This window comes from Canis aureus, chromosome 13, assembly GCF_053574225.1.
Source record: "Canis aureus isolate CA01 chromosome 13, VMU_Caureus_v.1.0, whole genome shotgun sequence".
NCBI lineage: Eukaryota > Metazoa > Chordata > Mammalia > Carnivora > Canidae > Canis > Canis aureus.
Window position 1 is genome coordinate 19,856,156 of NC_135623.1, and position 13,875 is coordinate 19,870,030.

At 61.0% G+C, this 13,875-nt stretch overlaps 1 protein-coding gene across 1 annotated transcript; it reads right to left on the reverse strand.

Moving 5' to 3' along the window:
* Positions 1–10,791: 10,791 nt before the first annotated feature.
* On the reverse strand, positions 10,792–13,842 carry FOXD2 (forkhead box D2). Its single transcript, XM_077845039.1, has one exon. It carries the CDS (start codon positions 13,458–13,460, stop codon positions 11,868–11,870), a length of 1,593 nt encoding a protein of 530 aa, XP_077701165.1. The 5' UTR covers positions 13,461–13,842; the 3' UTR covers positions 10,792–11,867.
* Between the last annotated feature and the right edge of the window lie 33 nt (positions 13,843–13,875).

Sequence of the window (13,875 nt, forward strand, 5' to 3'; positions counted from 1 at the left end):
ACCCCATAGAAAGATACCCATGGGGTGGGGGTGGGGGGTCCCAGCTGAGTCAGCTCTTTGTCCACACCCCAGAAAGCCACTCCCTCTCCCCATACCCCCCTCTCCCCACTGGTCCCACTCCCAAGGAGCATTTGGAGCCTCTGCCCTTGGGTTGGGAGCACTCATCTCTGGGCCGCTCTGGAAGCCCAGCCCTGCTTCCTCTACAGATGTGCTCTGTGGGAGAGTGGGGATGGCAGGAGAGGGGGCTGAAGAGCCCAGGGGTCTTTTGGAATGGAGATGAACCAGCCTTGAGTAAAGGCCCCTCCTTCCCTTCAGGCTATCTCACTACACGGGGGCTCAGGGCCCCCAGACCTTGCCCCTGTACCATTGTGCTCTAATATTAAGGACCAGACTTCTGAATACTAACTCGGCTTGTCTCTGGCAACGTGACATACTTTAGGACCACTTCCAGACCCACGGTTGCTTCATTTACTCATGTGCCAGGCCTTCTGCTATGTGCTGGCAACTGTGTGATGCATTAGATTCAAATCCTGCCTTCAAGGAGCTCCCAGTCTGGTGTGGGAGGTGGAGCAGGGAGCAGAAAATGATACACCACAGTACATTCTTTAAAAGCTCCTCTGGGTAGGAGCCCAGAGGACAGGATGTAAGCCCAGGCATGGGGAATAGGGAGAAAAGAGGGAAGGCTTCTTCTGGAAGGAGGTGACACCTGAGTTAAGAGTGAACCAAATAGAAAGGGGCAGAAGGGACAACCAGATGCATGAAACAGAGAATCTGTTGGCTCTTGGGCTCTTGGGCTCATCAAAGGGTAGACTCCGAGACTCCTAGAATCATTCTTTTAATGAAGTTATTTATTGCACCAGATGCCATGCTAGGTAAAGAGATCTCCGAGTTGAAGGGATCTCATATCCCAAAGCCAGCCTGGCTTCCACACCTGGGGAGAAGAAAAAAAGCCTAAAGATGCCCAGGGTGTCAGAATGCAGGGTGAACCCCACCTGGCGGTGGTCAAGGAGCTCTCTGGGGATGGACGATGGCCGGGAACCCTGACTCCCTGAGCTGCCAAGACTGGCAATTCCAATGGTCAGAGCTCTACCCGGAGTCTGAGCTGAACAGGATGGAGCTCTGGGTGTCAGTTACTGTCCCAACAGGTTCCAGCCTAGCAGAGTTGGGGAGCGATTCACCTTCCAGGTACATTCTTCAGCTCTTCTCAGCCAAAGCCCCAGCTGTTGTTCCCTCAGAACCTATATTCCACTTTTAATCAGAGACACATCTGTGTTTCTTCCTCTACTCCTCTAGATCACCACCACCCTGAGGCCAGGAACAACATCTGTTTTAGTCAGCACTACTGGATCCCCAGCACAAGGCTGAGGCCAGGCGCAAAGTGGTCATAAAAGACTCCTGAAATGAACTGAGGCTGCCGGGTACATGCGGAAGGACATGCCAGCGATGAGGGCTGCCTGGTGATGAGCTCATTTCATTCCCCAGGAGGACACGGACACGAGGACACCGGGCCCAAGGAGGGTGGAGTTGCCCCAAGACAGAGGGGCCAGTGTATATGCAGGTGGTGGGGTGCAGCCAGGCCTGTTACAGGCCGGGTACACAGGCGCAGAAAGGCATGGCCCTGGCCCCTCAGAATCAGTCCCCTTTGGGAACCCTCCTTCCCCACCCACAGCCACCTTCTCGGCCTTGTACACTCCTTGTCCCAAGACTGCAAAACCCGCAGGGCTTTCTCCTCCAACGGAGGTCCCAGAACTGGCCTAAAGGGCGGGGGGGGGGGGGTAGCAGCGGTGGGCGTGGGGGCGAGGCCCTGTTCTGGCGACGGATCAAGGGGGCAGGTAAGCCTCAGCAGCCGCAGCAGGCTTGGCCCCGCGCACCGGCTGGTGCGACATCGCGGGCGGTGAGGATCCTGCCCGGGGCGCAGGGTCGGCGCGCCCCGCGGGGTCATCATCCCTTCTAGTCCCTTCCAGCCCCGGGCCGCTCGGCGCTCAGCCCGGGCGTTTGCAGAACCAGGCGCTAAGGGAGGGTCAGGGCGGGCGGGGCGAGGTCAGGGCGGTCAGCGCCCGGCGCTCGGGTACTCGGGGGGCAGCGGCGCCCCCAGGTGGCAGGGCCCCGCCGGCGCTCGGGATCCGCGTCGGGAGGGTTTCTGGAACCTCCCGCCTCTCGCCCTCCAGCAGGGAGCCTGGCGGACTTGTTCCCGGGCTTCGCCTTTCAGGAGCTTCTGCATCTGAATGTTCCCAGCAGTGTTCTTTGGGGCTCTCTGTGCTCCCAGAATGCAGGTGGGTGCGCGAGCGCATCCGAGAGCAAGACTCCTGGACGCAAGTGCAGGGGAGACCAGCCCCAGGCCGCCCGGCTCCAGGGGAGGCGACCACGGAGCCCAGCCCTTCCGCCTGGCCCTGCCCGGTCCTCTAGATCTCGGTCTGCCGGCACCCACTCTGCGGATGTGTCTCCGCGAGCAGCCAGCCGATCCCCCAGACACCTCCCAGGCTTCGGGTGCTTTCACTACAATCTCACAAAATCTGAAGTTCTCCATTTGGACCTTGCACGGGGCACTGGGGGCAGAGCCACAGCCCCCTCCCCCGACTCTGGCTTTAGGACTGTTTTCCCTGCACCACCACCCCTGTACAGGGGTGTCCAGCTGTCCAGCTCCTGTGACATGCCCTGTCTCTCTTGCCTCCTCCTAAACACTGGAACACTCCCCCAGGGTTTCCCAAGGGAAGGGGGGCCAGGGTGAACAGGGATAAGAGTCAAAGGAGGTGGGGGGTGGCTCCCTTTCACATTTTTGGGCCAGCCTTCTACTCCATGCCACCCCGCCCCAGTGCCAGGGCAGGCATACGTCGGCCGGGGCTGAGAGCTCAGTGGGCTGCCAGGTGGGAACTCACCTTCACATCCACCCACACTGTGTCCCACAAAGGAGCCAAGTTTGTACAGAACAGAGGAACCAAGGCATCCACGGACACCTGGCCACCTCTCTCTGGCCCTGCCAAGGAGGAGAAATCCCAGTCTTGGGTGGAAGCCCCTCACATCCAGAAAGGGGGATCCTTCCCTGCCCCATGTAGTGGAAGCACCGAGGGAGCCACCTAGCCTGTGTCCCCGGAGTCCCCCTGTCCCCACATAACCTGTAGCAGGCTAGCAGTGCCCCATCCTGTACCCTCGCTACAGAGGGAGAGCTGAAGGAGGGGGGAGAAATCCAGCAAACTAGAGGGAGGAGCTGGGAGGAGCCACTGACCTCAGACTCAGAAGTTGAGTCCAGGCTAATGTAGTCCTGCTCCACTTCTCAGACAGAGAAACTGAGGCTCAATGAGGGTGAGAACTGCTGGCCCAACATCACAAGAGTCAGCACCCTGGCTAGGATCACGAATCCTCTCTCCTCCTCCCCTTCTCAACCGGCAGTATTAAATAATCGTCTTCAGGGTAGGTTCTAAAATAGAGACCAAGAAGGAAGAGGAAAGAGGGATCTGATCTCCGTCACCTTTCAGGGTAAGTATAACTCTGAATCCTTACTGCTGCATGCCTAGCACATGTGCAGCGGTTGCGATTTCCCACGCGCCCCGATTTCCTTCGTGTATTCACCATGGCCTGAAAGGTTTAGAGGCCAATAGGGGAGGGGAAGCAAGGCTCGGAGGAGCCAGGTGGGCCCACTGGCTGACAGATTCAACAACAGACTCACCTCCGAAGTAAGGGAAGGAGGGAAAACTGAAGGGAAAGAGTGATTGACTAGAAAACTCTGACCAACCGTCCCCCAAACTCCTTCCCCGCAGCCAAGCTTGGGTCCCCAGCCTTCCACTAAGCTGCCTACCCCCAAGGACCCCAGAACATGGTGGAAAGCACGCTGCTGCTCATCCCCACTACTCCCAGCTGCTGCCTGTGCCTTGTTCACTTTAGGGCAACAGATTTCATGCCCCGATTTATCTGGATAATTGACTGCTCTCCCACAACTTGACCTTGAAGATGCTCACACTCTGTCTCTGGAAAGGAAGGAAGATTCAGAAGATTCACAGCCCAGACAACACTTGAGTTTCCCCAGAGTGTAAGGGGAGATGCTAGATTTTCAGTTTTCTCACAATCTCTAGCCTAATGTGTCAGTTATCAATGCTGGTGCATGGAGGCTGCAGGCTCCGACTTTACACCAGCATCCTGCTGAGCAACTTTAGGCAATTCCTACCCTTACCCACCCCCCAGACCTGTTTGCCCATCAGCTCTGTTAGCCTTGGAAACCTTGCAGACTCGGGGTTTCTGGCTCCACAAATCACACCCACCCCATAGCTGCAGGAGGATAGTTTCCCGGGAATGGAAGGGTAGGCTCCGGAGTTCCCCAGGACCACCTAGTGCCTCACATGAGAGGAGCACCTGGCATGAGAGCAGGTCGGAGGCCAGACAACGGAGCCATCCTGAACTGGAGGCAGGCTCAGAGGGCTAGACAACAGCAAGAAAGGGAGGAGGCAGGAGCTTCAGAAGACCAGCCTGCTCCACTGTTGGTCAAGTAGCTGTGCCCCCCCCCCACCACCCTCCCTGGGTACTCTGCATTCCCAGACTTGTCTGCAGTGAGGAAGGAAGTAGGGAGAAGATGGACAGCCCTTGTCTTTGCTAGAAGAATATTGGTCAAGAGGCTTAAAACTCAAGCCTCTTCCTCTACACACCCGTGCAGAGACCCATTCCTAACCCTTGCACCTCAGTCCTCCACACCCACCAGCGTCTGCTTCCGCCACCCAAGGAGGGAGGTCCACATTCTTGGACTCGCACTGCTACAGTCACAAATATCCGTGGTAGCGCAGAGTCACAAATATTCCTAAGCACGGTCACCCACACACACGGCTATGTTCAGGTCCTCTCTCATACACAAACATATACACAGTCACAGACCCCAGATATCCAAAGAGCACATACACACCCCTGGGCTGTGATACCTGGAACCATCATCGTAAAGTAGAAATCTTGCAATCCTTAACTCTTAAAACACCAAACTTTTTTTTTTAACCTCAAATATGGTGATAATCACTTGTTTTGCCTTTCCTTTGGTTCTCAACTACCTAAGTTTGATGGAGAGTAATGATGCTAGGCAGATGTTCGCTGCTTGTATCTCTGGCACAATGCCTAGCACACACTAGGCGCTCAACAAATATTTGTGGAAAGAAGGAAGAAGCCAGAGAGGAAAAAGATCTCCAGGACTGGGGGGCGATTAAACTTGCTTGTGTTTGATCCTTACCAGGTAACTCCTCAGGCGGGAAAACTGTTCCTGGACACAGACTAAGCCCTGAGGCTGGCCTCACAATCTTCAGGTGATCCACAGAGGAGGAGGGCCGCAGGTGCAGGGCACGCGGATCAGAAGCCAGGGCTGCTGCTGCCTGGAGCTCATCGGAACCCAAGTGGCCTAGCAGCGCATCTGCCCTCGCATTGCTGCACCGAAGATCCATGGGTCTGCAAAAGGACACTCAGAATGGTCCTCCATCCTCCCCCTTAACTGCGGCTCCACAAAGCGTGACTGGCCAGCGCCACCGGGACGTTGGGAGCTGGGGAGAAGCCAGCCCTGCAAGCCCCGGGATCCGACTCCTCGTACAGGGATTGGATCCACTCCGGGACTCGCAATTGGTCCGCGGTGCGATGGAGGCCTGGTCCCTTCGGCTCCAGCACAGAAAGCGGCTCCTGCCGCCTGGCTCTGAGGCTAATTGAAGCGATAACCTCACCGGCTGCCCTCTGATGGGGTGGCTCTTGAGGAGGCCAAAACTGGCCCAGAAAGATGGAAACCTCTGCACAGAACCCTGAGCTTCAGACAGGAACCCACAGGGCCCGGGAGAAGAGGTGACCCTGGCGGCAGGGAGGCACCAAAGTGGGCTGCAGGGGGGTGGGGATCTCCCCACACCCAGCGGGGACCGACACACCTGCATCCGAATGGGGTAGGGCATCCGGGTCCAGGAGTCCTGCCCAGCAGCACCGACACCTGCCGGAGGGGAAAGGCGGGCGCCGCGAGGGCGCTCCGCAAGCAGCGGGAATGAACGCGACAGGAAGCCCCGCTCCTGCACCCTCAGCGGCCCCCCCCCCTCCCCGCCCCTCCACACACTCACACTATTTGGCAGCGTCTACACAGCTCACTTGAAATATGCTTTTCAAGACAGTGGTGATTTTTAGGAAAGGACCGAATCAGAGAGACGGATTCAAACATATTGTTCCCCAGTCCTCAAAGCCGTCCGACCGCAATGCGTCTCCCTGCCTAGACAGAAATGCCCCGGCGGGGAGAGCAGTCCAAGGAGATTTTCCAACGCCGGGGAGTCGGAGCCCGACCCCCAGGCCCGGCTTCCTGCGGCGGCCCGCGCGGGACCCCTGCAGCGGCAGCCCTGCGCATCTCCGCGGCCGCGCGCCTCCCCACAGCCGGGGCGCAGGAGAAGCCGCGGAGCCGCCGACCCCCTCCAGGAGCACGGCTGCGGCGAGGAGGCGCCCAGGGGCCCGCGTAGGCCCCGCCGCCGGGAGCAAAGCGAAGGCGCAGACCGCGGGCAGCTTCCGCTCCGAGTCCGTGTGCAGCGAAAAGGCAGCAGCGCTCGGCGGAGAGCGGGGCGCGGAGCCCCGCGGGGGGCACCCAGGGCGCCGGCGCCCACCGCGCCCCGGGCCCGGCACCGGGAAGCCGCCTGGCCTCGCCGCCGTCCGAGGCGTCCGGGCCTCCCGCGCGGCTCCCGGCTCCCGGCTCCCGGCTCCCGGCGCCCGGCTCCCGGCTGGGAAAGGAGGCGGCGCCCGCTCCGCCCCGCGCCGCGCCCACGCGCTCGCGGAAAAATTCGCCGCGGAGACTGGAGCTGGGGACGCCTGTCCTCCCTGCAGCTCGCGGTCGGTACGCGTCCGTCCGGCCTTGCACAACAGAACCATCTTCCTGCGAAATCCCAAGTCACATTTGTTTTGCTCTCAAAACACCCTGATAGACGGAAAAGCCCAGGAGGCCGAATTATCCGGTGTGACCTGAGCCCACCTCAAGTTCTCCTTCCCCGCCTCTCCAGGAAGCTCCGGGCGCCCGCCCCGAGGGCAAGCGGGAGCTGGTCCCGTCCTGCCGGTCGGTCCTCCTGGACACCTCCCCAGTCCTCAGCCTGGACAACCTTGGGAACCCCGCATCGTAATAATCTAGGCACAAACCCACACTCGCCTCTCTTCTCTTTGGCCGGGTGCGCGGGGTCGGAATTAAATTCATTCCGAATCCGGTCCGTAAAGACCCTATGCGAGCTGCCAGTTCCAACGGCTCGAAATCCTACGAGGCACGCTCCACACTCAAAACCCTTTCTCCCTTTCTCTTGCAGGGTCCCTCGTTTAAACAGCGTCGGCGCCTTTATTCGCCTGACCCTATGCGAAGGAAAACCCGCCTGATCGGTCATTGTCTGGTCCGCGACCGCCCCCACCCCCGCCCCAATCAGTGTCACAAAAACGCCCCTTTCAACGGATTCCAAACCCTCTTCACCCGGGCGCACCGAGCCTTCAACTTCATTAAGTGCGCGCTACGGCGGCTCTGGAGGAGGCGAAGTTTAAATAAACCCGAGCGCAGAGGGAGGAGGGGTGGGCCTGGGGAGGGTCGCTAGTTGAAGGGGAGAGAGGGAGAAGTGTTTTTGAAAAGGGGAAAAAAGTCATCAGGGGAAAAGCGCTTTGTAACCACGAAGACGCGCCCGCTGTGGCGAGAACAAATTGGATATGGAGGGGAAGTGTCCGCCCCCACCTCCACTCGGCTCCTGGGTGGTCCGGGGAGCCCCTGGAGAAAAGAAAGATGGGGAGGGATCGGCGGTGAAAAGAATTAACCACTTTAATTGGGCTGCAAGAGAGAAGTAGGGAGAGGTTCACCGATGTGCCTCGATCACCCAAATCAAACGCCCTTCAATAAAATAAAATAAAAATGCCTGCCCTTAGCCCTGGCTGAAAGGCGTGTGTCAAAAGTTTGAGAATCAAGGCTGTTCTCAGCCATAGAAAGTAAATCTGCAAGATGGGGTAAAATTCTGTCCGGAAAGACCCCTCCCCCTCCTTGTGGCCTCGGGCCTCCCGGCGCCGGATGAAAAGGAATGAAATTGAACGAAATTGAACGAAATGAAGTGAAATTGACCAGTGAAATTCGCCAATTTTCTTCCCTTTAAACTGCCCGCTCTCAACAGCACTCTCTGAACCCCAGGCCGATTTCTTAGCTTTTTTTTTTTTTTTTTTTTTCTCACCTCAAGAGATGAAGGTGTGCCCTGGATATTTTCTTATTGTCACCGATTGTTGGGGCCTCTTGGGAGGGGGGGCGGGTAGAGGCTCAGCTGTCTCCACCCAGAAAGGAAGGGAACCCACAGAAGCTGCTCCAGATGGGATGGCCTGTGTCTCCTCCCAGCGAGCTGGTCTCCTAAGTAAGCCGCCTTACACTGAACACCCACCCTTTGCACCCACAGGGTGGGAAAGAGCCGCTTAGGGGGTCTCTCTGGTCTGGGGGAGTGGGCGGGTAAAAACAAACACAAGGCTCTACCAACAAATCCGCAATCCCCTCATCCTTCTTGCTCTTCCCTACCGCCGGGTCCTATTCCCAGGTGGGTCCTTACCAGTTCCTAATTTACAGGTTCTGGGCGCACACAACCTAAAGGAGTCTCCAATTCTAGACACGCTCCCATTTCCCCTGCCTTCAGTAGTGCGGCTCTCACAGCAATTCTTTTTCTGGTACTTTCCAAGGCCAGTTGGGCATCTGTGGCTTCTTTCTGGCCCCCAGTCCTCAGCCATAATCTGAGCCAGATCTGGCCTTTCTTGACCCATGGGGAAACCGGGATCTGAGGCATGGGTCTGGGATCTCGAGCTTCTTAGAAGCCCCTGGAAGGGTGCATCTCATTCTCCCCTAATCCTCTCGTTTCTGCCTCTTCCTGATATGGACCCTCCGATAGACATATAGATACAAGCAACACGCTCCGATGAATTTACACACATTTACTTTCATAAAAACACACTGAGGGGACTGGATCTCCTGCTTCTCCTGGAAGTAGCGACTGAGGCAGTAGGTCGCGTGTCTGTCCGCCATCAGATAGGCATTCTGGCTGACTAAGTTTTCTAAAGAGGAAAGGCCAACTGATAAATCTTTTACTTGAAGCTCCAACCTAGCATCTGGGAGTGACATATTCATGGTAAATGAGATCATGTAAGCTACAAAATGCTTTATTGAGGGCAAACACACACGGTCATGTTCAAACCTCCTCAAATGAAAAGAAATGAAATCCAGCTCGGCAACGGAAGTCCACCAAGCTGCCTGCCAGAGCCATCATCCCAGTATCAGCAGGCATTTCCCGTCCTGCCACTGACTGTAACCTTACTTCTGGTGGCTTGTTTGAGAAGATCATGGGAAGGTGGCCCACTGCATTCGACCTCCCCACCCTCCCACAGTCCCTCAAGGAGAGGGAGGAGAGGGCACCCCACCTCCGCAGAGGGGCTGCACTGACCGTCTGCACTTCCGACCTTGTCTCTCCCGTGTTGGGGAAACAGAGGAGAGACCTGGGAGTTCCAACCACAGTTCCTCAGCCCTGGTGCCTTCTCCCTCCGCTGATCCTGATCCTGACCCTCCTCCCTTAGGGGCACTCTGTCCTCTACCTCCCTCCTCCTTTCCAGCAGTTGTTAATGCCTGGGAACCTGGCTAAGGAGGCCTGTGGAGTTTCTCCCTGCCTGACCCTCTCAAGTTCTCCGGAGCTGGTTCCCTGACCCTGTCTTCCTCTTTCCTCAGCATGTGTCTATTTTCCGTGATGGCTGAACTGCCTGGCTCTGCACCTCCACACTTCTCCTTCTCTCCTATGTCCTCAGTTGAACGTACAGAGAAAAAGAGCTAAGTAACCATCTTTGTTCCACCCAAAGCATCCCCTCTTGCCCCACATGCTTTCGAGTCTGGCCAGCTGAAATCCCTGGCACGGGCAGCAAGCCCAGACACACTCCACGAGCTTATGGATGGCTCCAGCCATGACTCCCGATGGTTTTGCACCCTGGCAGTAGGTTCCGGCTGTGAGCGTGGCTCAAAGGTTGGGAAGGTTTGCCTTAACAGAGAAGGACTGCACTGCCTCTCTCCTTTGGCTCGTAGTATGCTTCTGACCCTCTCAGGCTGGAGGAGAGAGGGGTTTCACAGTCCCCCGCCACCCCCGTTCAAGCTGTTCGTTATGCCCTGTCCACAGCAGCAGGAGGGAGGAGGATCCAAAAAAAAAAGGCTCTACGGTGGCTAATGAGAGATCTCTCTCCTCTTAAGAACCCAGAACAAAAAGTAACAATCACAGACATGGACACATTCGTGAACACACAAAGAAATAAAAATACAGATATCCCAAAATACAACTTACCGCCCCAGCCCAAAGAAGGACAAAAAGAATACGTGACGACCCTCAGAAACACAAATAGGAACCACAAGCTCCATGAAAACCTCTGCACACAGAGGCATACAGAATATGCATCCAGAGACACATTCACTCAAACTGTACTTAACAGGTAGAGTGCCCATGAGCCCTGGGCACCCAGGTAAGCCTAGGCCACGCTAAAGTCCAAACTAGAAGATCTGAATCCCCAGGTGCATTTGAAACAAAACCTCTCCGTAGAACCCCAGGCAGACATTTAGGACCAGAGCGAAAATGAAAGTGCTACGGGGTCACAGGCTTCCCAGAGTCCTGGCCCCATGAAGAGCCAAAGGCCCAGGCCACAATATCCCACATATCCAGAAAGCCCAGGCCCTCCTTTACCTGTCCGGGCTGCCCAGGGCCCTTCCCCACTCCCGCTCTACCCGGGAGTCGGGTGTCTGGGAGAGCCCCGACGGGGAAAGGGGAGTGCAGGCAAGCAGACAGAGCTGGTGACTGCCGGAGTTCACATACATTTATTCAACTGACACCGATGGGAATGGGGAGGGGGAGCCAGATTTTTCTTTTCTTCCACACAAACCATCAGACGATTTCACAGAGTCTCCTCGAAGTGAAGTCTAAATCAATGCACACACAGTGGACAGAGAACGCACACAGCGGCCCGCTGTACAGATATTTACACGTAATTACAGGACCCCCTGCCACAGGATGTGCCCTCGCCCACCCCACCCCCACCTCTCCAGTCCTTGACCCGGACCCTCCTCTCCCCACCCCAACCTCATTGCTTTTAGCTACAATAAATATCCCAGGGCCTGGGACAGAGCAGAGCGCGGAGAGGGCCGCTGGCCCTGGATGGCTGGACCCAGCCGGCCATGGGAAAGGGGGAAAGTTCCTTCAAAAGCACCCCAATACAACAGAGGGAGGATGTTCCTCAGTGTAGTGGGATCCGGGGTTTCCGCAGGGATTGTGGAGACCCCCTCACTTAACCTCTCCCTTCGACTTCGCCTGTGTAGACACTGCTTTAGGCTTCAGCGAAAACGAACTTCCTTGAAGGGCGGCAAGAAAAAAAACAAATGGGAATTTTCTTTTAAGCACAAGGCGGATAATAGGTATCTTTAAATTATCCTGTTGAACAAGCGGAGCCTCGAGGCTGAGGAAGGAGCGAGGGAGAGGCAGGAGGAGAGAGCTGTCGGCGCAGTCGGGGTTTCTGGCGGAATCCGCGGGCCGGGGCCTCTCCGGGCGGGCGTCCTCCGGCCCCCGAGGGGCAGGGGCGCAGAGGCTGGGCGGGCGGGAGGGCGCCCCCCGCCCCGCGTGCTGCTCAGGTCCGAGCGGGAGCGGGCCGGCGGCTGCCTCGCGTAGGCCCGGGCCTCTCCCTGCGCCACGGAGCCCGCGGCGGCCCAAGCAAGCTCCGGAGCCCGAAGTGCCAAGTCACCGCGCCGGCCCAAGGTCTGGAGACTCCTCATAAATAGACTCCCTGAGTTCCGCTGGGGCCGCGGGGCGCCCGGGGAGGCGGAGGCGGAGGCGGAGGCGGAGGCGGGCGCGCGGGCCTCGCCGGGCCTGGGCTCGACGCGGTCAGAAGTGGCAGCCGCTGAGGCCGGCGACTTTGCTGGCGAACGGGGGCCCCGAGGACAGGAGCGCGTCCCCGGGGTGCGAGAGGCGGAGGTGGCCGGCCACCGGGGCCAGGGCCGGGGCAGTCAGCATGGCCAGGACCTGCGCTTGCCCCCCGGGGCCCGCCGGCGCCGCGAAAGGCGACCCCGGGGAGCCCTCGCCCCCGCCCCCGCCCGGGGGGGCCGCGCCGCCGCCGCCGCCGCCGCCGCCGCCGCCGCCGCCGCCGTGGCCCATGATGTGGTCTATGGAGAAGGAGGGCCTCTGGCCGGCCCCCGCGCCCCCGCCGCCCGCCCCGCCGCCCGCGTCCGTCTTGAGGCCCTGGCGCAGGAGGGCGGCGGGCAGGCCGGCGGCGGTGCCGGCCGCGGGGGGGCTCAGCGACGCGGGGTAGAAGGCCTTGGCGCAGCCCAGCTCGGCGCCCAGGAAGGCGGGCAGGCCCGCGGGCCCGGGGCCGGACGCTGCGCCCGGGGCGGGGGCGGGGGCGGGGGCGGGGGCCGGGCCGGACGCCGCGCCCGCGAACACCGAGGCCGTCGGGGGTCCGGGCGGAGGGGCGGCGGCGCGGCCCGGGGGCACGGACAGCTGGCAGGGCGCGGCGGCGGCGGCGGCGGCGGCGAAAGCGAAGGCGTGCGCGTGCGGGTGCGGGTGCGGGTGCGCGTGCGGGGCCGGGCCGGGCGGAGGCGCGCCGTAGGCCGGGAGCGCCAAGCCGTAGCCGTAGCCGTAGGCGCCGTAGGCGGCGAAGCCCGGCAGGAAGGCGCCCGCGTCCCCCGCCGCCGCGGCCCCGCCGCGCAGCAGCAGCTCCGGGTGCGGGTGCGGGTGCGGGTGCGGCGGCGGCAGCGGCTGCCGCTTGAAGCGCTTGCGGCGCCGCAGGAAGCTGCCGTTGTCGAACATGTCGGCCGACTCGGGGTCCAGCGTCCAGTAGTTGCCCTTGCCCGGGTTGCCCGGCTCGCGGGGGATCTTGACGAAGCAGTCGTTGAGCGAGAGGTTGTGGCGGATGCTGTTCTGCCAGGCGGGGAACTTCTCCCGGTAGTAGGGGAAGCGGCCGCTGATGAACTCGCAGATCTCGCTCAGCGTCAGCCGCTTCTTGGGGCTCTGCAGGATGGCCATGGTGATGAGCGCGATGTACGAGTAGGGCGGCTTCACCAGCGGGCTCCGCGCCGCCGCGCCCCCCGACGGCGGCCCCGGCCCCGGCCCCGGCCCCGCCGCGCCCCGGGCCGCCGCCGCCGCCGCCGCCGCCGCCGCCGCAGCGCCTGGCCCGGGGCTTCCCGCCGCGGCCGCCGCCCCCCGGGGCGCTAGAGCGCGGGGCTCGCCGTCCGAGCAGCCGCCGGACTCCTCCTCGTCCTCGGCGGCGTCCGCCTCGGCCTCCTCGGGAGGCGGCTCGGGGCCGAGCGGGAGCACGTCCCGGGGGGCGCGGGGCCCGGAGCGGGCAGGGAGCTCCCCCCCGCCGCCGCCGCCGCCGCCGCCGCCGCCGCCCACCACGTCTATGTCTGCGTCGGCCTCGGACAGCGCGGCCGGGGAGCTCTCGGAGGACATGATCTCGCAGCAGCAGCTGCCCAGGGTCATGGTGCCGCCGCCGCCGCCGCCGCCGCTCTCCGGCTCCGCTCCGGCCGCGGCTCGGGCTCCGCCGCGCTGCCTCTGGGGCGAGTGTGTTTTGCGCGCGGGCGGGGAGGGGGCGGGGGACTGAGGCGGGCAGGGAGGGGTGTCCCCCGGCTCCGCAGCGCCCCCTCGCGGCCCAGCTCGCCGCTCTCGCCTCTCGGGGAGCAGCCCAGCGGCCGCCCCTCCGCCGCCCCGGGAGCCCGAGCGGGGCGCCTGCAGCGGGGGCGCGGGCGGGAGGACGTGAGGCTTCCCCCGGACCCGGCCGCTCCCGGCCCCCAGCGCCCCCGGGACGGGGGCAGGGGAGCCAGTCCCTCCCCGCCTCGCCGCTGCCTAAGGCGGAAGAGCGCGAAGCCGGGGCGGAGCTCCCGAGCGGGGCGGGGCG

Coding starts and splice junctions, on each gene's coding strand:
- FOXD2 (XM_077845039.1), bottom strand. CDS start 13,460: ATGACCCTGGGCAGCTGCTGCTGCGAGATCATGTCCTCCGAGAGCTCC.